We start from the raw sequence: 24,118 nt of genomic DNA on the forward strand, positions 1-24,118 counted from the left end.
CACTAAGAGCACACTTCAAGCTTTTCCATCCTAATAAAATGGCAGACCATAAAGCGCTCAAGTGATCTGATACCTTTGGTTCCCTTTGCCTCCAAATTATTACTTCATTTTCCTGTTTCTTTTCCATTTCTATGTTACCTCAAACTTGCAGCTTACTTTTACTGGCTGACATTTTATGCTTACATTTGCCTTCACACATTCTAAAGTGAACTTCAATACATCTCCCCTATCACGTCCTCTATTTTAGTCTAACAATATTTTATGAGCCTCAGAGCCAAGTCTTCATCCTTCCTCTTTTGGCTTAAAAACTTGACTCCATACCTATAACCACTTTACATTATACTGTTGCAATTTACTCCTATCTAGACCCAGTGAATGAAGTCTTGCCCCCTCCTTATCCCCATACACATTCAGAATGCTGCTGAAAAAATCATCCCCTCAGTTGCTCACTTAGGTTATGCTGTCAATAACTTTGCATCCTCCAATAATGCTCCCTTATTTGCATCCTCCAGTAATACTCCCTTATTTATTATATACTTCATTCATGATCAAGTGGCAGACATACTTCTGTCTATGATCAATCAAGCTCATGTTACATTTTCAAACAAATTATTCCCTGCTTCCTCCTATGGTAGCATTCATTCTTTGAAAAAAAGCTCTTCATAAAAATGTTTAAAATGTCTTTCTTTAAATCCTCTTTAATATATTATCTGTAAAACAGCTTGCTAAGAGAGTGACTCTCAGAGAACCTGACTATCATGCTAATATTATCTACATTATTTCCTTGTATTTCCCTCTTATTCAGCATTGCCTCCTGTCCTAAGCTTGGATAGCAAGGGCTGTTTTTTTTTTTTTTTTTTTTTTTTAATTCTGAACTTATACAGTGCTTAACAAAATGGACTTCTAGTCTGTAACTTTGATTTTGAAATATTATGATAAATCAATGTTGACTAATAATTGTTTCATAGTATTCTGTTGAAGCTGATGGGATTGTAATATCTTCAAACAAGACATTTTCAAGCTAGTCTTATGACCACCAAAGGAATTATTTGTTGAACAGAACTGAACAGAAGAATATGCTCTTCTCACTATTTCTCAGACCAGAAAACCCCCAAATCCTATAGCCTTTTCTACTCATTGTCACCTAGCATTATATCTTTCTCTTGGTGAGAGATACATTAATAAAGGGTTTTTGAAACTCTGACGATAAAATAATAAATAAGAAAATCTACAATGCTGAAGAAAAATGTAGGAGGAAGGCAGAGAAACTGTGGCAAAGAAATGATACAGATAACATTAGCATTGCATTCAAAGTACATTAATATGAGAATCCTGCATTGTACTTTGCAACTGAGGATGTAATTTATTGCTTAGAAGAAAGAAAGAAAAAACAAACTCGGACAAAAAAGATGCATTGCCTGTTGAAGTCAGTCCTAAGTATCCCTTATTTTCTCTGTAGTCTTTCATGGGATTTGTTTTACTCTAAAGCAAACAAACAAAGACATATAAGTATATTATACGTATATGTATACATATAGCATATATATATAGCTCTTAGGAGGATATTTTAAGATTTTCTGTCTTGACTGATCTACCAAAACATAAATTTTTAGAAAAAAATACAACGCATTTAGTAAGAATGACAGAACAGTTGTGATATTTTAAAGTACTTTCCAAATCTCCAAAATTCCAAATTTTCACATGTATGATGATGTGGCACTATTTTCTAAAGAACAAATAGTAACAGTAGCCTAAAAGACAGACTCGTCCCTATTCTTCTCAGTGGGCTGAACTATTAAGAGCTGAATATGACAACTTAAGTGGCAACATTAACTGTTTCAATACTGAATGCATAAGCAGAAAAACAAAGGTTAGATATTTTCATGAGATTGTGGGATGATACTTGACATATTAAAGAATATTGTCACAACTTTTTCTCATTCCACTCAAAATATACATGAATATCTTTCTATATTACCACAGGTTTTACAAAAAAAGACTGCACTGAGTGAGTCCCAGCAGAACTCACATAACATACTCAGCTGGTATTATATTTCAATTTAGGCCAAGTTTCAGATCTTCAATTCTGGTCATTTACGAGAAAACAAAGGTTTTCTGGTCATGAAGAAAATACATATTTGGCACTAAAGTTTCCAGGAGCTGGAAGATGAGACAAACTCAGACTTTGCTGGAAGAGTTTTGGCCCTTCATCCAGTCCAGTTGATCTGTGGAAAGATTTTAATGTTCTAGCTTCTAATCAATATCTCAGCCAAAAGCCATTACAGTTGCCAAGCGTAAGTAAAGTCTATGAAAAGTAGAACTTTGCAGAAAAAAAAATAAAGTTTGGCCTATTATAAAACTTACAAGGCTGTTTATTTGGAAGCATATTAAGTTGCTAGGTGACATAATGGAATACAAGTCCTTGAACTGCCAGCTCCCAGAATATACTCTGACCCATATTACTTTCTAATTAGAAGAAAACTGGAAGAGTAAAAATGATTTGTTATGATGTTCTAACTACTAATTCAGAATGCAATGACAGATCTTTTTAGAACATGTAATTGCTAGATCCTGGAGCTCTAATCTTACAGAGAGTCACATAATCAGGTTCTGTGGTACACTGACCTTTCTCAAATACAGTAATTGAAGAAAATTTAACACTTATTCCTGAGCTATATTAGGTTTAGCATAAATGCAAATGTCGAAAATTCTTCAAGCACAATGTTGCTTACCAGTGACAACATAAAGACTTTAAAACCAGTACATTTAAAGTAAACCAAAGTTTCTCAGGCCTGCCGCATAAGATGCGACCACTGGACCAGTACATTATCTGGAAAAGTTATCTGTCATGTTCAAGTCCCATTCCCCAAGACTCTTTAAAACTCTAGGGAATACAAACACTGAAAACAGTTCTTTTTCTATGATAATAAGAGCTCCTACAGTCCTTGCATCTTTTTTTACCAGCTCTTTACCATTATCTCTAAAAACAGGCCTCTCTTCCAAATTTGGGGACAATTTAGAGAGCCAGTTTGGTTCTTTAGCTAGGCCTACATACATGATAATCAGCAACTCTGTAATTGTGAATGAAAAATACAGTAAATCTTCCGCTCATCATGTCCCTCATTGTTCCTCTTATACCTTTCTATCTCATTTCTTCTTAGAGCGTGGAAACCTACTGTTTCTATTCTACACACTTTTTTTAAGTGTGAAGATTCTTACTTCTAGCAAGAACTGTATATGGCATGTAGACTCAGCACATGGGAAGATGATCTAAACAAGTCTCTGTTCTTAAGAAAATTAAGTTAAATCGTGGAAGAGTGAAGAGATCAAGACAGATTATCTTAATAATCTCTCTTGGTTAATAAAAGTTTTGTGTTCCTTTACTTTTACAGTTTTAATCAAATGAATTAGTTTAACTAATAAATGCGTTAGCCTTTTAAAAGTACAGAACCAGTTCTGCCCTTATCTACACCTGTGCATATCACTTTGATTATGTATGTAACTCTTCTGAAAAATGTACACTAGCCTAAGAGAATATTGTTATTGCTTCATGGCTAATGCCTGTGAAAATGTGGCACTCATGTTAACATCTGCATTACTACAGCAAACAAAACATTAGGAGATATCAGGTATTATGAGATATTAGGAATACTAGGTATTTCAATAGGTCCCCTTATGTTTTTATTCTTACATGCGTATTTCTCAACAGTTATAAAAACAGAGGTCCTTCTAGCTTCTAGCTTCCACAAGGGTACAAATTTTCTGTTACTCGGGCCTTTAACTCCTATACAAAATTACACACATAAAAGTTATAATTCAAGGATATAAAAAGCTTATCAATTTTAAAATTGGAAGCATCCTTAAAGCTATGAAGTCTGACTCACACAGCATAAAATCTTGTCCAGTAATTCCTGAAATAATCATTTTTCATTGAACTAGAATCTCTTTCAAAGACAAGAGGAACTCTTTTTGAATCTCTATTTTGAATCTCATGCAGCTCTTATCAGTACTTCTTGCTTCTAAGCACAAGAGAAGCTGCATTCAGCCTATTGCCAACAGCTGACTTTATTCTTAAGTCACTTGAATGACTGAACCAAGCTAGCAAAGGTTTTGTCACTTCTTTCCTTTCCTTTTTGACAATACTTGAGTGTAAGGGTTTCCCTTAAGAAGACGACATGAAATGCTTTACTGAGTCCTAACCTCCACGATTCTCAGGCTGGGGAGCAGTAGTGCTCCTGTTCTCTTTGGAACAACAAACAATTCATCTCTGCTTGTACAATGGTGTGAATGCTTTCTTTCCTCTTTAGGAAATGTTACCAATTCACTTATGGACCAAGACTGTCTTTTTCACAGGCATGTTATGTTGGCAGCTATCATCTGGACTTGCACTCCCAGAAAATCCTCTCTTGATTCTTTCAGCTGAATGGATTCTAGCTAATAGAATGTGTTGTCACTAGTCCCCAAGAACATGCCTCTCTGATTTTGTAACTTACCCTAGTCTATCCTATTCTATCCTAAATCTATTCCTTTAGTCCTCAACATCTCCATCTTTTCCTAAATACCTTGATCCTCTTCAATACTGATGACTTTCAATTCCATCTCATCAGAGTTTAATTAATATGCACTCCTATTTTTTCTGGCAAAGACATTAATTAAAATACTACATAAGATCTGTCTCCTGACAAAAGTCTGCTAATAATTTCCTTATAGTCCATAAATACCTTTTTTAAACAAACTGCAATAAATTTACCTTTTGATAGTTTCTCACCTACCTTACAGTTCTTCCAATAATCTCCAGTCTTCTACAGTTTTTGTACTACTTTCCCACAAAGCATTGTATCAAATGGTTTTCTGAAGTCTGCATAGATGAAATCTACTGCATTACTCTCACCTAGAAATCACAGTATATGAAAAAAATCACGACCTGACAAGATCTGACAAGATATCTCTTCGACAAATTCACGTTGCATTTTATCATAATTTCCATTTATCTCTGCATCTCTAAATAAATATTTGTAACTTTTTTCACTGGAGGTCAGCTGGTAGTTGCTCTGATGGTCATCTTTCCTCTTCTTTCACTTTAGAAGCGCAACTAACTCTCCATTACTGACAGAAACAGCAACTGGTAGATACCACAGAAAAGGGGAAGAAAACAAGAGAATTTTGATTCTCAAAAGAACGATGCAGCCTTTTGCATTGTGGAAAGACTAGTAAGCCTAGGTAGTGCTAAACCTGAGCTGGATGGCACTGAGCCCTTCTTAAATGCAATATTTTGGGGAGGACAATACAGAGGCACACTAGTATTTCTGAAACAACAGGTGTGTAACAAAAGACGTACCTTTAATAAGAATTTTCAATTCCTTCTTTCATGTTCCTTTTTTTGCTGCACAAGTGACCATTCTGCAGGTGATCTGGGATTCCTCTTCCCCTTTCAGAAATTCTGCTTGTGCTTTTATGCAAGAACTAGCTTGGGTCTGTGATAGCTCATTGGCTTCTCTGTGCAGGCCACACCATACTCAGACAAGTTCTACACAAACCACTTGAGTGTCTCTGACCTACCTTATAGCTTAGACTTTGTGTTGAAGAAGGGCAGCTAAATTCTTTCCCAGTACTTTGTTTTGAAAGCATTATAGTCTCAGTCACCTGAGTCCATACTTAAGTTAATAAACTCTTTTACCAGACTTAAACTGACTTTCCACACAGCCAACTGCAGTGTCTGTGTCTAATACTCAGCTAATTAGCAATCATTTAACCTGCCAAATAACAATTTAATATCACATGTGCCATTTTCCAAGAATACTGTAGTCTTTCTTATCTGTTTCAAAACAAACAAAAAAAGTTCCTGGACTTCAATTCTATGCCCATTCCTTTAGAATTCTGAGATTATCTACTTTCTCCTCCCAAATCACCACCTTCCAATATGAATTCATTAAATGTTGCAGGGTCTGCTTCACTGTCGGCTGCAGTGACTTCCCTCCCACACTTCCTCCCCATTAGGCGCTTCTGCCTCTAACCCTACCCATAGCAGATCCCCGTCTCTGCTGACAAGAGGCAAAGAATTCTCATTGTTTGAGGGCAATCCAAGAAGATACTCAGCATTCATTTCATTATCCCATTCCAAAGGCCCATTTTTCCTTTGCTGTTTAATCACCAAACAGTATTTTCTATTTGATTTCATTTTTATACTTTTGACTTTTGCACTTGACTCTACTTGGTGATTAGTCCGTTTCCATTTTGTTCCCTGAAGGCTCACTGCATACTCCTTGTTATCCTTTTTGAGATAGTTATTTGTTCAGTTGGGACAGAAAACCTACTTTTTTTTTTTTTCCTATTGGGAATACAAGTTCAAGACACTTAACATCTCTGAGTTAGGGAAATTCCTATCTTTCTCTGTAATCAAGTCCCTGATTTTCCACTTAATTAAAATTAGTGCATCTGTAAACTCTGTAATCTGATCTTTACCACTACATCTTACCAAAACTAAGCCCAAACCTTGATTGCCTAGTGTTGCTTGTGTGGCTTTTTGGTGGCTACTTCACAGAAATTAAACTCTCGCAACAAGAGGGTTTAACTCTGCTCTGCCCTAACAATTTTCTTCAAAGCCTTTAGTCTAAGTCTTCTTATATTAGAATTAAAAATTCGAAGTCTTCCTTCCATCTAAGGATTTTTTTCCCCGAACGCCTCTCCAGTTGCTTCAGCTGGTCCGTAACATTTCTTGGGAGCCAGGCAGCCTTAGAAATGAGGTCGCTTTTTCTCGGAAGAGGAGCGTTTGGAAACGCAGGTCACACGCGCCGGCTGACGCTTCTGACGGGAAACACCCGGCCACCGTGTGCCAGCGCCGCTCCCCCCGCTCACCACAGCTCCCGCCGGGGAAACGCGGCGCCAGCGCAACTACCGTTAACGGCCGCTCGCTCACCCACCTGCGGGGAGGGGGGGGGGGACGGGGGAGGCACCGCCCGCCCGCCGCGGGGCACGCTGGGTAGCGTGCACGGTTACCGTGGCCACGGGGGTCGTGGCGCCTCCGCCTGCCCCAGCCGCGGAGGGAGCGATGGTGAAGGAAACCATCCGCGTCTACGCGCGGGTGAAGCCCCTGGGCAGGCGGCAGCAGGCCGGGGTAGGCGAGGAGCCGGCTGTGCGGTGGTGCCGGCGTTGGGGCGAGCCAAAAGCTGAGGGGCGGCCGGCTGGCAGGGGTGGGGGGTGGTGTGGTGTGGTGAGGGGTTGGGAGCGGCGCAGGACGCCGCACCGAGCCGTGATGCTCTCTGAGGCCCTAAGAAGTTAGTAACGTTTGGGAATACAAAAGCGGAGGCTGTAACTTTTGACGGGGCAAGGAGCTACTTTTCCGCGCCGGTACTGGGGAAAAGGGGCGCAGAAAAAGCCGTTGGCTTTTCCCCTGGGCTTGGACAGTGAGACGGCGTTAGGAATGCTGAAGGGGGGCGTGTGGCTCCTGGCATTTAACTTCCGTTAGAAGGAGTAATAAAAATAACTGGAAGGATTAATAAAAATGCTGAAAGAATTCCTCCAAATAGTCTGTTCAGGTCTCTTTATTGTCTTCTCTTTTTTAAACAAGCTCCATTCATTCTGTCCTAGTCTTTCCTAGTAGATTCCCCCAAGACTTTTGGGATGGCATTGCTTGGGTGTTGTGCTTTGTTTTTCAATAATAGCTTAAATATTAAAGCAGTTTATTAAGCAAATTCGCTTACATATCTTCTAAAATCTTACTGTGGTGTTTATGTGGTAGCCAACAAACTAGTGTTCTATGTGCTTGTCTTGTATAACAGCTGAAGGAAAATCTACCCAAATAGTAAGGGCTTTTAAAGTAAGCAGAGCTATGCTGGTCTACTATGTTATGTTAAGATGCTGATTAGCCATGGTATCCAATGAGATTCTGAAATCTGTATGCAGCTTGTCTTTTGGCAGTTACAGATGCCAAGCTTATGTAAGTTATACCTACGGCGTGTTACACATGTATTTTTTATATATATATATATGTGTGTGTGTATACACACACACACAAATAATACTGTTCTTTTGGTAAAATCATTTTGTTAATTTGCGTCTGTATTTATTAGATTTATTCAGTTCATGGTGATGAGAAATCTATATCGAGTCTGGAGATTATTGTGCCACGTGATTTAGCTGATGGGTTTGTCAATAATAAGCGAGAAAGCTACAAGTTCAAGTAAGTAGAAACCTTATCTTTATCTTTTGTCTTCAGTGGTTGACATCACCATTCCTGGTGGTTCAAATCTATAGAATCAGGAAAAGCCTTTTCTTAGAATTAAGTTTTCATATAGTTAGCTTTATTTTTGTGTAACTCTTTTAACAAGAGGAACGCAGCAGCATATTTTGCTATGCACCTGATAGAACTTGACAGTTGAGGATACATATATATATGTATATATACACACATATATACACACACACACATATATATTCTTGTCTATCCATTGCATGTCATTATACATTAGAGTCTGTCTCAAAAATTGCACCTTCAGTTACCAGTTCTTCAATTCTTACAGCTTGTTTGAAATTTGCATGTGAAAAGTGAATGCAGGACTGTGTGTTCTCATGTGACCTAATGAGCTGGCATAGGCTTGCTAAAGATGTCCTGATGTAAAACGCTCTGTTTAGAACTTGTTGATTTCAGGCATAACCAAAACACAATAAAGAAAACCAGAGATTGTTAAAAGAAGCAGAATAATCACACTAGAATGTAAATATTATTTAGAGACTAAAAATAAGTACAGCATTATCCATTGAATATTTTCATCTTTTCAACAGAAAGTTGGAGGCAGTATTTAAAAATTTTGATAATTATTGCATAAAATGCATAATTATTTTGATAATGTGTTAAATGTATAACCACATTTAAGATAATATCTTCTTCCAACTTGGAAGTTATTATTTTTTATAACACAAAAGCTGTAGGTCTTCAAATTAATTATTTTATGCTACTGAAAAAGAGTGCATCTGACAAACATCTGCAGCTAAACTGATGTCATTGTAAATCAGCTATGGAAATCTATTCTTCTTTGGAATTGAGGAACTACTCTCTTCAACTAGATGAGTATGCAAGACTAAGTTAGGCTGCAGATGCCCAAGCCAGCTGTAAGGAATGCTGATGTTTTTTATGACTTTATCCTTTATTAAAAAGCCTGTGAGATGGATCCTGAGAAATATTATACTATACCTTATAATCCTTAAGGCAATAAGAAATTGTTTATGTAATGCTTTCAAGTAAGTATTTCATTTTTCCTCCTTAAAATCCTCCTAAAAAAAAACTTGCATGTATTCTTTGTATCCTGGTCACCTCAATCATTATTTGCCTTTGTTCTTATTTTCTTCTCCAAGTGTCAAATAAAATTGGTTGCATAATTTGGCAGATTAAAGGTTTGCAGGATAGAGTGTATGCCTCTACCATTTGTATTATGTGTTTCTCGGAGATGTTGTACACACTGTATAATACACACCTTGAAGAATGTGGTGCCTTTCTAAATAAGTGAAATGCTGTGTGAATATACACTTTCATATGGGAGGGACAACATGACAACATGGAAAGACACAAGCAATTCAGGAGATGCCTGGAGTAAGCTGATGATAACTTCCTGACAGGTGAATAAGGAGCCAATGAGGCGTGATGCTGTGCTGGACCACATTCTTGCAAATGAGGAACTGATTAAGAATGTGACAGCTGGGGACAGCCTTTGCTCCAGTGAGCATGGGATGGTGGAATTCAGGATCCTAAGAGGAGGGAGCAAGGCAAAAAGTAAAATTGCAACTCTGCACTTGGAGAGCAGACTTAACTGCTGGTTAATACAACTACTTGGAAGAATCTCATGCAATATGATCCTGGAGAGAGGAAGGGCCCAGCAAAGCTGGTTGATATTCAGAGATCATCTCCCTGAGCTCAAGCATGCTGGTGAGCATGCTGGGATGGGGCTAGGAAAGCCAAAAATTCACCTAGCATTGAATCTGCTGAGGGATGTACAGGACAAGAAGAAGGGCTTCTAAAGGCATATGAGCAGCAAAAGGAAGGTGAAGGGAAAATGTGGGCCCACTGCTGAATGGGCAGGGGACCTGGCGAGAAAGGGCACAGAAAAGGCCGCCTTTGCTGTGGTCTTTATTGTCAAGACGTTCCTTTGGGAGACGCAGACCTCTGGGAGCAGTGGGAAAGTCCGGAGCAAAGCAGAGTAGCCCTTGGTGGAGGGGGATGGGGTTAGGGAACCTTGAAACAAACTGGACCAATTTGTTCAAGGAAGTGCCTGGGAGCTGGTGGGGTGCAGCGCCAAGTGCTGAGGGAGCTGGCGAGTGTCATTGCGAGGCCATAGTCTAGTGTCTCTGCAAAGTCACAGTGACTGAGGGAGGTTGCTGAGGACTGGAAGAAAGCAAATGTCACCCGCTGTCTTCCAGAAGTGCAAGAAGGAAGGTGGAGGGTACTACAGGCTTGTCAGCTTCACCTTGATTGCTGGGAAGGTGGTGGTGTAAATAGTCTTGGTAGTGATTTCCAAGTATGTGAAGGACAGGAATATAATTGAGAGTTGGATTTATGAATGGGAGATCCTGCTTGTCTAACCTGGTAGCCCTCTGCAAGGAGATGACTGGCTTGTTAGATAAAGGGAGAACAGTGGATGTTGTTCATCTCTGCTTTGGTAGGGCTTTTGGCACTGCCTTCCATCAAAGCTGCATAGATAAACTGATAAAATATGGGCTAGGTAAGTGGACAATGAGTTGAACTGAAAAATGGCTGAACTGCTGAGCTCAGGGTGTTACACACAGCAGCACCAAGTCCAGATAGAGGCCAGTCACTGCTAGCATAGTCAGTATTGGTGTCCAATACTGTTTAATGCCTTCATTAATGACCTGGGTGAAGCAGAAGAGTGCACCCTCAGCAAATTTACAGATGATACAAACCTGGGAGGAGAGGCTGAAACTGCACATGGTATCCAAATACCTGTTGTGCTGCCATTCAGAGGGACCTTAACAAGCTGGAGAAAGGAGCAGAGAGGATCATCTGAAGTTCAACAAAGGGAAAGGCCGAGTCCTGCCTCTGGGGAGGAATAACCCTTTGCAGCAGTACAGGCAGGGGCTGACCAGTTGGAAAGCAGCTTTGCTGCTTTTGGGGTCCTAGTGGACAAATAGAATGTGACCCAGCAATGAGCTCTCACAGCAAAGAAGGCAAACGATATTCCAGGCTGCAGTAGGCAGAGTGTACTCAGCAGGTTGAGGAAGGTAATTTTTCCCCTCTGCTCAGCACTGATGAGACTACCTCTGAAGTGCTGTGTCCACTTCTGAGCTCCCCAGTACAGGAGAGATGTGGCCATACTGGAGCAAGTGGAGCAAAGGGCCTCAAGGATGATTAAGAGCTTGGAGCATGTGACACATGAGGAGAGCCTGCAAGAGCTGGGACTATTGACCGTGAAGAAGAGCAGGCTGAGAGGAATTTTACCAATGTGTATAAATACCTGATGGAGATGGAGGTAAAGAAGCCAGAACCAGAGTCTTCTCAGTAGTGGCCATTGAAAGGGTGAGAGGCAATGGCCACAAACTGAAACCTAGGAAATTCCATTAAAACATAAGAAAAAAACTTTTTCACTGTGAGGGTGGTCAAATACCTGAACAGGTTGCCCAGAGAGGTTTGTGGGATCTCCATCCTTGGAAACACTCAGAACCTGACTGGACCTGACCTTGAGCAACTTGCTGTAGTTGCCCCTACTTTGAGAATGGGGTTTGGACTAGGTCATTTCTAGAGATCCCTTCCTACATCAACTATTCTGAGTTTTTGTGATTTTATAAGATAATTGCAGTTTTTTATATAGGGGAGGACAGAATTTAGACTGGGCTAAATATCTCCTTTATCTCCTCTTACATACGGTAAGTATGCAGCAGAATGAAGGAAATAGTTATGAAAAAATGTGAGCCTGGCAATACTGGTGGGATGCTGTATTTGGTTATAGCGTAATCTATTTATCCAGGTTTTAGGCTGGTGCCAGTTACAAACACTGATTCTCTTGATGGATCTAAGAGATCTAAGATAACGTTTTTTTTTTTCCAAGCCACATCATTTTATCAGAGGATTTTATTGTACAGATCTTGTCAAAGCAGCACTGTGTGTAGCCTGTTTATATACAATGGCACAACAGCATGCTGTGGGTAAGATTACAGGGAAAACATTGTACTAAGTTATGTAAGCCTGGTGATGTAAACATTGACTATTACAAACAAAAACAAAAATGTATGAATCAAGTAGTGTTTTAAGATTCTGAACAATTATTATTTGCCTAATATTTTCAGATTTCAGAAAATTTTTGATCAAGAGGCTAAACAAGATGTCGTTTTTGACAGCATTGCCAAGCCAGTGGCAGAATGGTACGTTGTTGTTCTTGTGAGTGATGAGGGGTTATGCAGGGTCAAAATTAGCTTTCATTGCGTTATTTGGAGAAAAGCCGACAAGTGTGTCACTGTTGTAAAAGTGGATTATGTTTTAATTTTCTAAATGTTGGTGTGTCTGCATCTAGTAGATATGCACAAATCTCCTGGGATTTTTATGTGGTAAGGTTCTGTCATTAGCACCTAAATTAGAATTGCTTCTGTTGCCTCTTCTGTTGCAGAAGCATAGAAGTCAGTATCTATTAGGATTTTTGTTTATAATATAAGCTCACTTCGCAGTATTAGAAGTATTCCCTATATAGTTCTGTGAAGGGTTAAACCTAAGAAAATCTAATCCCCCTTATTTATTTTTCATTATGTTGAGGATATTAAGGAGTTAAGCCAAGATACTCTCAAAATTTGCCTTATTTTTGTCTTAATGTGTATAACAGTGCTTTTGGAACTAAATATATATATATATATATATTTCTCCTCAGTATAATAATTAAACACAGCTTATATTTTATGACTCTCAAAGATGGGAGTTTCTACTGATGTAGAAGTCACACTCATTCATTGCACAGTTTAAATGCCACTCTGAACCAAGTGGGATTTCCTAATATGCCATTCTCTTTGTTCAATGCCCTCATAGCTAAAGCTATTACTACTAGTCTTTGTCTTCCTCCCCATAGTGGAGGAATCAGAATGTCTGCCTAATATTTATTTGTTTACTCTTTAGAATCCAAGTTTTGAAGTAAATTTGGAAGTATTACTTCAGGTACTAACTTCTTTCTCATTCATTGTCAGATCTGCCCATGGACTTAAGCTATAGTTCTGCAAGTTATTCTTAGCATTCTCATGTGTTTTCCACCATGTGAGGCAGGGAGCAGGAAGACATCCTGAGTTTGACCCCTGGTGTTTCTCCAACTGTTAGTTGCATGTGGTGGGTTTAAAAAATACACTTAGCTCTTTTTTCTTGTTTCAAAAAGTTTTTTCTTCCTCTCTCTATTTTCTGCATAAAAGGCCCATGTGAGACAGAAGGGGAACTGACTCTAAAAATGCAGAGCCAGTGAAACTGAAACCTGAAAAGCATAAATTAAATGTGCTTGAAAAAATACTTTTTCTGAATTCTTTAGTCCAAAATGGATCTCTGCGCATCTGACTCTGCAATGTATAGCTTCAGGTTAACCCATTTACTTGAAATCAGAAATACTTTGAGTGTTTCTGATTTTAATGATGATTGCAGAAAAATTTCTGTATCTTAAATAAGACTTGACTGTGTTTGGAAAACAAATGGTCAAAACCATTTGTTACATGCTGTGGATTAAATTATCCTCAACAAACTCAAGCTGTTGAAGCTAACTAGCAACAAACAAGCATGTTTTTTTTTTCCTTCGGAGTAGTTTGCCGGAATATGAAAGGATTTTCTAGTTGCACAATTCACCTATGCAGTGCTTCTAATAAACAGGAAGTGATGCCATTTTTCCTTTATTTTAATGTTGGCTGATACAAAATTTTCATACATTGGTTTAATTCATTACATAAACTTTAATTTTCATTTTTAAAGGTCTTTAAGTGCTTAAATGCTGTTGAAATCAGTGGGACTTATGCACATAATCATCTTGAAATATCTGAGCCTTTATTTTTATTGCTAAAGTGAAATTATAAAATCATTCTTAAACAAGAATGTTTTGAGTTTTCTGAGCATTATTAACATGTTAAACTTTGTATCCAGATTAATATTTTTGTTTTTATTGATAAAACTGAAGGATATTTTTTGTTGTATTTTTGTAGTAGAATAGCAAATATCTGAAATGTGTTCCTGCTTCTCCTCTTCATTCATTTACTTCCCAGGCAAAACCAAGTACTTTAAAATGCCCTCTTTGTTGTGAAGTTCTTTGACTGATTGAGTCTTCAGCTGCTGATTCAAATTTCCTTTCCATTAGGGGGCAATAAGGATTGCCCTGTTACTTCTGAAAGACCACAGTCCTTTATGGCAAAATTCTCTTCATGATTTCTTTCTGTTTGTTTGTGAGTCAACATTCTTATTCAGGGAAAAAAACAGTTAAAATGTGCTTATTTCTGATATTGGAGTAATTTTACTGAGTGAACAGATTTTGCTTCTGTATTGCCAGGAAAAGGAAACGTGCAGAAAAGTGCCAATGAAATGGTTCAGTAACATTGTGAGGCTCTTCATCATGCATACCTATAGTTATGAGAAAATGCAGTTAAGAATTTGAATACTCAGAAAAAAAAATCTTGGGACTTGTTTTAAACTAAAACCAGCAATATATGTTTGTGATTCTAAAAGCTTTATAGTTGTTCTTGGATGGATGAAAATTGGGTGCAACTTTTTCTGCTGCTGCCTAAATCTGCTTTATTTGATGTTGTGCCACTACTTTTCTGTCTTTAAATCCAGTTACATTGTCATCCTGCCTGTGGTTTCAGAGGCACCAGACACCAGTTTGCTTAATTTGCTTCTTCTCTCAGAAGTGCCAGTCTCTGAAAATCATTACAAGCATGTGATTCACTTGATTTGTTTTATTACTTTTTGTTAAACCTTGACTCATCTCTTCCTTGGTTCCTTTGATTTTCTTTCCTCTTCTCTCCCCTTTTCCTTTTTGATTTAAGTGCATGTTCTTGACTTTTTTTGTGCAGCCAGCTTGATCTTTAAGATGCAGCACTAACATGGTAACTGTTAAAAAAGAGAAAATCAGTAACATCCTTCTTTTACAGTTCACGAACAAACAAGCTTTACTTTAGTGTAACAACAGAACAAGATTATGCTGATAATGCTTCAAATATCAGTGTTTCGATGATGGTTTCAATAAGAAAATAAGTATTGTTTTTGAATTAGTTTTCTTTTCAATTCTAATATGGCCAGTGTTTTTGTGTTGACTTACATAGCATAGCATTTTCAATAGCACTGAAGATATTTTTTCTCTTCAGATATATCGTGCAATTTACAAATAACTCAGCTGTGGTTTTTGAAAGATCTGATAGCCTCCATGATAATACTCCTTTTTCTGCAGATTTTAGTTTCTTCTAATGTGTGGTGTTTACCTCAATAATCAGCATCTGTATTACTCTATGCACTATTTTTTCTGCTTCTTCATCTTCATACAAAGAATGTAGGCAAAATATTTTGCAGAATATGGCCTAATGTTGACCATACTGTCTGAAGCAGAAATAAAATCATTAACGTCCCTTTTTGCAATTTTAGAAAGTAATTCACAAGTAATTTAAAGAATTTGGGAAAATATTTTCATCATTAGACTCTTTTGTAATATAAAGCCACAGGATGTAGACTAAACATCCTAATAGGACGTTTCTAGTTCTACTAAATATACTTACAGAAATCTAGTGACCTTCATGTGCTTTTTCTACTTTCATATATTTTTTCTTCCTGCGTAAGTCCATGAATAAGATATGTGAAAGTATTTAGATCTGCTCTGATTTTTTCATTATTTTTTAGTTCTCTGATAACTCAAGGATTTGTGTTTTGCTATCTAATCAAGGAAAATAAAGTAGCTACAAGATTCTTCAAACTAATGAAAAATTCAGTAGTCAGTAAAAGGGATACCAGTTTTCTTTCAAGGTATGCTTTCATTATGGCCATCTAAGCTAAATAATGCTATATGCCCTTTTATCAAATTAAATAGGATTATGGGTTAATAGTGGCTCTGAAGTTCAGACCTTTAGATGAGATACTTCTTGAAACAGAGAATCTAACTTATGTTATAAGGTTTTTGTTCTAAATAAATTATGACCTCTATTTTTTAACATCGTATGGTAAAAGACCTGTAGAGATTCTTAAATACTATAAATTCTTATTTCTTAATTGTGAAGGTTTTTCCTTGGTTTTGAAGCTGTTGGGGACAGATCAAAAGGACAGACACAACAATAGGAACATTTTAATTTTTATTTTATTGGAAGATTTCTCCATACATACCTTAGTATAAATTTATCCTAACAAAGCATGTGTAGTTAATATTGATATTCCTTCGAATGTAGTTAAGGTGCAGATTATGTCATGCTCCCGGATTTGATGCAATCTGTACTTTCCTGTGTCCAGTTCTGGGCTCCCCAGTGCAAGAGAGACATGGAATCCAGTGTTGGGCTACGAAGATGATTGGAGGACTGCAGCATTTCCCTGTGAGGAAAGGCTGCCATAGCTGGGCCTGTGTAGCCTGGAGAATAGAAGACTGAGAGATCTTATCAATGTCTACAAACACCTTAAGGGGGAGTTGTCAAGAGGATGAGGCCAAACTCTTTTCAGTGGTGCCAAGCAAAGGGACAAGAGGCAACAGGCACGAACTGAAACACAGGAAGTTTCACCTAAATATGAGGAAGAGCTTCTTTCCTGTTAGAGTGACAGAACACTGGCGCAGGTTGCCCACAGAGGTTGTGGAGTCTCCTTCTCTGGAGAATATTGAATATTCAAGACCTGCCTGGACGTGATTCTGTCTGGCATGCTCTAGGTGACCCTGCGTGAGCAGGGATGTTGGACTAGGTGATCTCCAGAGGTCCCTTCCAACCTCAGCCATTCTGTGATTCTGTGGTTTTCTTGTAGTTTAGACCTTGTGTTGTGATTTTATTTTCCGCATCTCAGAAACCTTGCAATAGTTCTTTCGATTTTATATAGGATACTATATTGCTCTTTTCCTGATGGATCTTTCAGAACCTCCTTAATTTCTCTTCTTGTCTGAAGTTATTCCTGCAAACTTTAAATATTCAGGTAGCTGTCTTGAGGAAAATATCATTATTATGCAATCAGATTTGTTTTTGTTCCCATAATATTTGCTTTTGTATAATTTGAAATAAAAGCTCTTGTTTTGAGTATTTAACAATAAAATTACACGTATGTAACATATCAGGTATTTAAAACACTTTCAGTAACATTAGTAGTAAGAGTACAAAGAGCTTTCAAGGAAGTTTTAAAATACAAAGTCAGGGAATTTATGTAGCAGGAGAACAGAAAAGTAAAAGGCAGTCATGATTATTCGTGTATTCTCTAACATCCAGAAGCCATCATCACAATGAACATCTGATTTGTTACATCTCAGATAAATTTATTAAGAGATACTTTCCATTCTAAAGAGATTATATCTCAAAAGAGCATATAGAGCTCATCCCTTTGAATGGACAAATAATGCATCCTTTTTATTTTAGGAAGAAACCTGAAACAGATAGAATTTTCTTAACCTGTAATTTCTCCTTCAGTGAGGAAATAATCTGAATAAATTCCTTAGAAGATTAACTAAGCTTTCATCCTTAGTTGAATTTATTCTATCTGAGCAGGATGTAGGAGTATGTGAAAAGTCTTGCTTATCTATTCATCTATTTCTCTGCTTCATCAAGGTGTTTTGTGATGTGCAGCTTAAGTCTTTTTCTTTCTTACATAAGAGATTTCTTCTACCAAGAATGCTAATACTTTCTTACAAGAAGTAGAAACTGGTTTATTTCCATTCCTAACTGCAGCAGCATGTGTTATATATGTAGGCATCAATGAAGATTAGGCAAGAATTGGTGTAATGAAAAAAGCAAGAAATGAGAGAAAGAAAGTTAGGTCATCTCAGACAAGAACGTGTCATGTGGACTGTTTGTATATGTTGCAAATTGAGTCCTTTTATATATACAAACAAATAAGATTATCACCATTAGTAATATGTGCTGGTTCCATCAAACACTTTCTTTTTTGTTAATTTCCTCTGCCCAGTACTGTCCATTACTTCATTTGCATATATTTAGGAAAGGGGACAATTCTTGAGTTAGTAGGCATTTTCAGAATGAACACCATGAGACACTTTCTAAAAGATTTTAAGGAGACAGGGTTAGTCAGTTTTGAAAAACAATTGAGGAAATACAACAAGTTAGCATAGTCTATAGTCTTCTATTCTGAGCAGTACGATTTTGGAAGCGGTAATATTGTAGTTGAGTAGAGTAGTTGAAAGGCATATCAAATATCAAAATAAAATGAACATAGATTGTGAGCTAACATTTGCTTCATTGTGTGGCTTTTATGAAAACAAAAATGCAAGTTATGTATCACAAATCATGTTAAATGATTATAAGAGTGTCTAGATTTAACTCAGTAAGCTCAGGGATCAAGGTAAGTGTATTGGAAATGTAGCTTTTGATGTGAAGGGACTGTTTTCTGATAAGAAAGTACTTAAAGGCTGAAACTCCTCAAAAAAGTGGTGTCATTAATTGGTTACCATATTTAAGCATACAAGAATAAAATTTAACTAAACTTCCTATGGAAATAAAGTGAAAAATTTGCCTTAGTTTTAGGAAGTGCCTGGTGAATTCTGCCAGAATCACCGTTTTTTAATAAAAAAGGATAAACACCACAAAACTATAGTGTAAAAATGAGAAACATCTCTCAAAACAAATGTCAGATATTTAAAGGCACCTGTTAACTTCAGTGTTTTCATTCAAATGAGAGAATTGCAGAAATTCTGAGTATTTTTCAAGTCTGTTGTCTTTTGGCTCTATCATCTATAGGAGGCTGTTTCTGCACTCTTTATAGATACATTCTTTCTCCCTGCCCCCAAATCATTTACTCATTATTCTTTGTTCGTTATTGCCACCACTCAGCTGTAGTGAATGATGGCAATATACATACCGCATTTTCCTTTCTCTTTAGGCTTGATTTGTGCAGTAACAATGAATATTGATTCTGCCTTTGTAGGTACTGTTGGTTGGTACAGTAGGTTGCTAGATGACCTAACTGGAAAAAAGAATAGTTTCCAACACAGTGAGCTCGTGAAGAAAAAAAATCTTTTACATTTGGAGTACTAGGATATCAGCATAATCCAACTCTCTTGTAATACAAAAGGGTAGAGTAATTAGAATGTTGTAAGACCCTAGTGACAGAACAGTCATTTACTCATTTTTGTAGTCCTGGCACAATAACTCCCTAACCAGGGTAAAATCTCTTGGTATAATCAGCATCATACAATACTTGCTACTATGATGAGTCTGTGGAACACTGACCCTTACATAAATCTTCATGTTCCTGTGATTTAAACGAAGAATTCCTAGTACAACAATTATGCTTTAATACAATCTTCTTTTCTGGAATTCTGGAAAGGTGCAAATATCAGGCTTTAATATTTGTGTACTTTGTGGAAGATTTTCAGTATTTATTCAATAAATCATAGACTTGAATAAATGATGATCCCTTCTGACTTGGATGTGTTTGTGATGCAGTGTGGTAAATAGTGGCACAGCTCAGCTGCAGGCAAACTTGTATCACGGCTTTATTATTTCTAATGTGGATTGCTTGGGCACAAAGAACTATAGAATCTATATACAGTAAAAGGACACAGCTTTTGAATGCAGCATAAAGTTTGAGCTAAATTGGAAATGGAAGCGGTAATGATTACAGTTCTTGAAAATATGTACACGTATGAGGCAGTAGAAAATGAAAAGACATTATCAGTTAATCACTATTAATTAGGCATGTTTGTTTTGACTTGCATTTAGTTTAGAACTGTTAAAAAAGTTTACTTATTATAGATTACAGTTTGATATCTTTGGTTCAGAGTACCTTTGTGTCACCTATTTTCAGTGTTTGTGGTGGAACTCTCAGTATATTTAGATACTTTAGTTTAAAAGAAATTGTATTATCTTTTTATTTACTTATTTTTAGGAACCTGTTTTGAAATTTCTGAAGAAGCTTATTTGCAGCAAGTTTTCAAGAACAGATACATGTGCATTTGGAAATTGGTCTTCTTTTTGAAGCATGAGGCATAACCAGATTAGATTTATTCCATAAATCTGGCAAAAGTATAAAGAAAGAATATCATACTGAGATACTTTATTTATTTAAATTAGAAAGAACTTTAATCTGCGCTCCAAATGGTAGATGATACCTAAGTACTGAATTTCTATAAAGAAAGATCCTCACTTAGAACTGATTTTCCAGATCTTGCAAATAGTTCTTTACTCCTTTAATCATAAACATCGTATCTGGGAGTTGTTTGTGCAGGATTGTATTGGGTTTATTTATAAAATGACTATGGATTCAGGTTTTCTGAACTAGGGTTAAGGAAAGCAGAGGGATATTGGTAAAATATTTCAGATCAGCAAGAACTGAGATGAGGAAAGAGTTGACAGGATCTAAAGATCAGATATTGGTGTTTTCTACTTTTTTCATCAGTCTGATAATTCCTGGTTGTTGAATGGCTATTTACATTTACATTACCAGTAATTTAAAATGAAGCTGGTTGTTTTTGTTAGCTTATTTCAGATTGATATTATTATTTCAAAGTAATTCAAGCAATATTTCTGAGTCCCAGGTGTTTCTCTTATCTGCATATAAACACTCACAGAATTTAGTCCTTATTTAATAAGGTTTTCTTTTTTCTTCATTAATGTATCTTGACACATTTTATTTATTCACATTGTAAACTTAGTGCAAACCTTACATTTGGAACTTTTTAGTTTTAAAACAAAAATAAGAAATGAAAAAGGTCTTCATCTGCTTAAATGTTTTTAATCCTTTTGAAGACTGAGATGTATGCCTAGTGATAGAAACTAAGTGTCACAGCAAGCAAATCTTTTTGCTCAGACTTAATATTCAGGGTTGCTGTGATGATCTTCAGTGTTCTGGATAAGCTTCATTTAGCAATTGTCAAGATGAGATTCCTCATTTGTAATACCTGCTGATTCTCAAAAGCTTGAGAATAAGTTCATCATTATTTCTGTGGCTTTCTCACAATGAATTGAAGATTTGAGTAACAAAAAAGGAACCAGAGTGCTGTGACGTCTCTGAGGAAGGCCATCATATTGGTGGTTATAAAAATAATGCATAGATGATCTACAGCAAAGTTTGCAGTGCGTTTGCAGGGATTGGTAAAGACTGTTAGTTTGGGGCAGGGGGCATTAGGTTCCCTCCTTTGTAGATGAGTCTGTGTGAATTATGTCTACTGCTAACAAATTCTCTCTTAAAATCAGAGAATAATTTAGGTTGGAAGAGATCCTTGTAGCTTATCTGGTCCAGTCTCCAGAGCAAAGAAAGAATAACTTTAAAGTTAGATCAGGTTGCTCAGGCCCTCGTCCAGTAGAGCTTTGAAAATGTCCAAGGATGGGACACTTAAGATTTCTTTTTGTGTAACGTGTGAACACCGCCTCTTGTCTTACTACTTTATCCTTCTGGGAAGAGTCTGGCTCTGTCTTCTTTGGTATAGCCATGGACACCTTTTCTCCAGGCTGAAAAAGCTCAGCACTTGGCTTCCCCTTGCATGTTATGTGCTTCAGCTCTAGTCAGTTAGATGATCCTCCATTAGACTTGCCTCAGTTTCTTTACAGCGCCCTTCTTATACCAGGGAGTCCAAGATTGGACGTAGGACTATAGGTATGGAGTTATTCTTAATATTCTTCTTATTATTTTTTTACAGATCTTGTAGTTTTCATGGTAGCTTGTCTGTCTGGCCTTACAGAAAGAGTGCAACAGCAGAGCAAGGAGAATACTTCATTATGCTTGGGCATAAGCCTGCGTGCAGCCTCTTTAACAATGAGCACAAAAAGAAATGAAAGTTCTGTGTCCATAAACTTTAAATAGAGCAAATAACCATCGTTGCAAATTAAAACAAAATGTAGTCAGAGGAAATAACCACAATAAAACAACCTTAGTCTGCTTTCAACCTCTGTCTGCTGTCACTGGTTTTTAAACATCTCTTTATATAGTCTTGTATTTTCAAGGACTAAATGCTGAACTATATTTCAAACCATAGTAATTACCCATAAATTGTCTAGCTCTCACTTTAGGAATTTCTCGTGTGAGGAATGTTAAGCAGTTGTAAACATATTGGATCCATCAGTTTAAATAGAATTACTTGCATGAGTTAGACTTCTGTATCAGGCCCGTTATTTAGGAATTATGCATCTTTTAGGGATGAGGTAAATCAGCTGACTGACTGAAAATGCCAATACATAAGTCTGTAAAAGCCTTTCTTTTTTTAAGTAGGGATCTAAATTTGAAATTTTAAATGAAATGGTAATTTCTTATTGTGCATGTTTTAATTTGACATTAATTATATTAGAAAGTACAAGTTGATAACTGAATTAGAAAAAGTGAGAAAAAAAACACATAGCTTTGCTCCTCTTTAACTACATTCTTAGATAAGTGTCTACTAGAAGGAATAGTGTATGTCTCACAATTAATGCAAAGTTCTACTGACAGCTTTTGCTTAGCAAGATTGTGAGGGGAGAGGCAGAATCTTCTTTAACGTAACGAAAGAAATAGTAAGACAGTAAAGCCCTGGATCTTCTCCCCCACCCCTACCGCATTACCTTTTCTAATAAAAGATACTACCTCTCTAAACACCTAGTTTTCCTTATATCCTTAGACCATCATAGTTGCAACTACGTTATTACAACATTTGTTTAATTTTCTTCAGTGTTACTGGTTAAGTCTTTACATGTAATAAATGACTTTCTTATTAACAATTTTTTTCTTGAGACTTTGGGAAGCTCTTTTTTTAAATATGTATAACTGTCTTACCACTGATAAAGTGGAGCTTTTAAGGTTTTAAACCCTTGCTATGTATTTTTTTAATCAATAAATGACTTTTTTTAACTAGTATTTCAGAGCCACAAAACAAAAGAGAAAGCAGATTGTCATTAATTTTTCATAAAGCCAAACTTTTTTTTTTCTTGAGCAAGCATTGTTACATAAACTTGCATATAATAGTATTTAGGTTATGGAACAGTGTTTCAATTATACTGAAAATGGATTAATTAAGAAGCATTTACTTCAACTTGTTGTTTCTTTATGTCTCTTCTCCAAAACAATTGAGTTGTTAAAATTCAGTGTATTCCAAATTAGTTGGGGAAAAAAATTACTCAAAACCTTTCTAGAATGTGTGTTAGGAGAACAGAATGTGTTAATATCAGAAGTACTTTTGATACATGCAGATATATTTAAATGCTGTATTGGGTTTAAGTGCTTATACTAGCAGAAAATCTACATCAGATTGTATTAGTACCTTCCATACTTCGGACCTCACTTAAAGGTCAGTGAGTTCATTGGAAAAATGTTCTGTGATATGAATGAGCTTTGGATTGCGATCTTGCTTAATGATATTTTGCAGATGATGAATTCTTTCTCCATGCTTTTTCTAAATCTTTTCTGCTTATTTCAATATTCTATTCATGAAAATATTGAAAGTATTGTAATTTTTGACTTGAGCGTTGTCAATGTGAAAAAAATACAGAGTATCTGTGTCACAGCTTGGAAGTAAAACTAGAAAATTTCTAGCTTGCCCGATCACAAAATGCTAAATTATGTTGCTATCATAATAAATGGTTAAGTGTATATATACATATAAGTGTCTATATAGTGTATATATAGCACTTATATATATAGTATATATGTGTGTATATATAACCTATATATATATAGGTTAAGTGTATATATAATGTTAAATTTAACATTAAATATTTTCATATGCAATACAATGCTGTTGACAGGCATTTTGCTGTGTAAAGATGTATGTAGCTTGTGGTAAATAGTATTTTCTCTTCCTTTAGTAAATGTGTATATATATATCCTCTGAATAAGGAGATCAAGTTAATCTTATTCAGTTGTGTGCGCGCACAATCTCTCATTTGGAAGAAGTGTGATTTCAGGTGTATGCAGTATAGAGAACATATTAAATACTTTCTTGTATTTAAAATATTTGTTGATTAAATTTGTAAAGTAAAACACATGCTGTTTCAGTTCTAAAGGTCAGGAACAATT

General features: G+C 36.5%; 1 protein-coding gene across 1 annotated transcript in view; it reads left to right on the top strand.

Moving 5' to 3' along the window:
* The first annotated feature begins 7,037 nt into the window (after positions 1-7,037).
* Positions 7,038-24,118, top strand: part of KIF6 (kinesin family member 6) — a 183,676-nt gene continuing 166,595 nt past the window's right edge. The window contains exons 1-3 of the mRNA XM_062573606.1: positions 7,038-7,114; positions 8,070-8,179; positions 12,292-12,366. Of these exons, the coding sequence (XP_062429590.1) occupies positions 7,049-7,114; positions 8,070-8,179; positions 12,292-12,366 (251 nt within the window). The 5' untranslated portion in view covers positions 7,038-7,048. The remainder of the gene's footprint in view (positions 7,115-8,069; positions 8,180-12,291; positions 12,367-24,118) is intronic.

The sequence above is a fragment of the Rhea pennata genome, chromosome 3 (genome assembly GCF_028389875.1).
Source record: "Rhea pennata isolate bPtePen1 chromosome 3, bPtePen1.pri, whole genome shotgun sequence".
In the NCBI taxonomy this organism is placed as follows: Eukaryota; Metazoa; Chordata; class Aves; order Rheiformes; family Rheidae; genus Rhea; species Rhea pennata.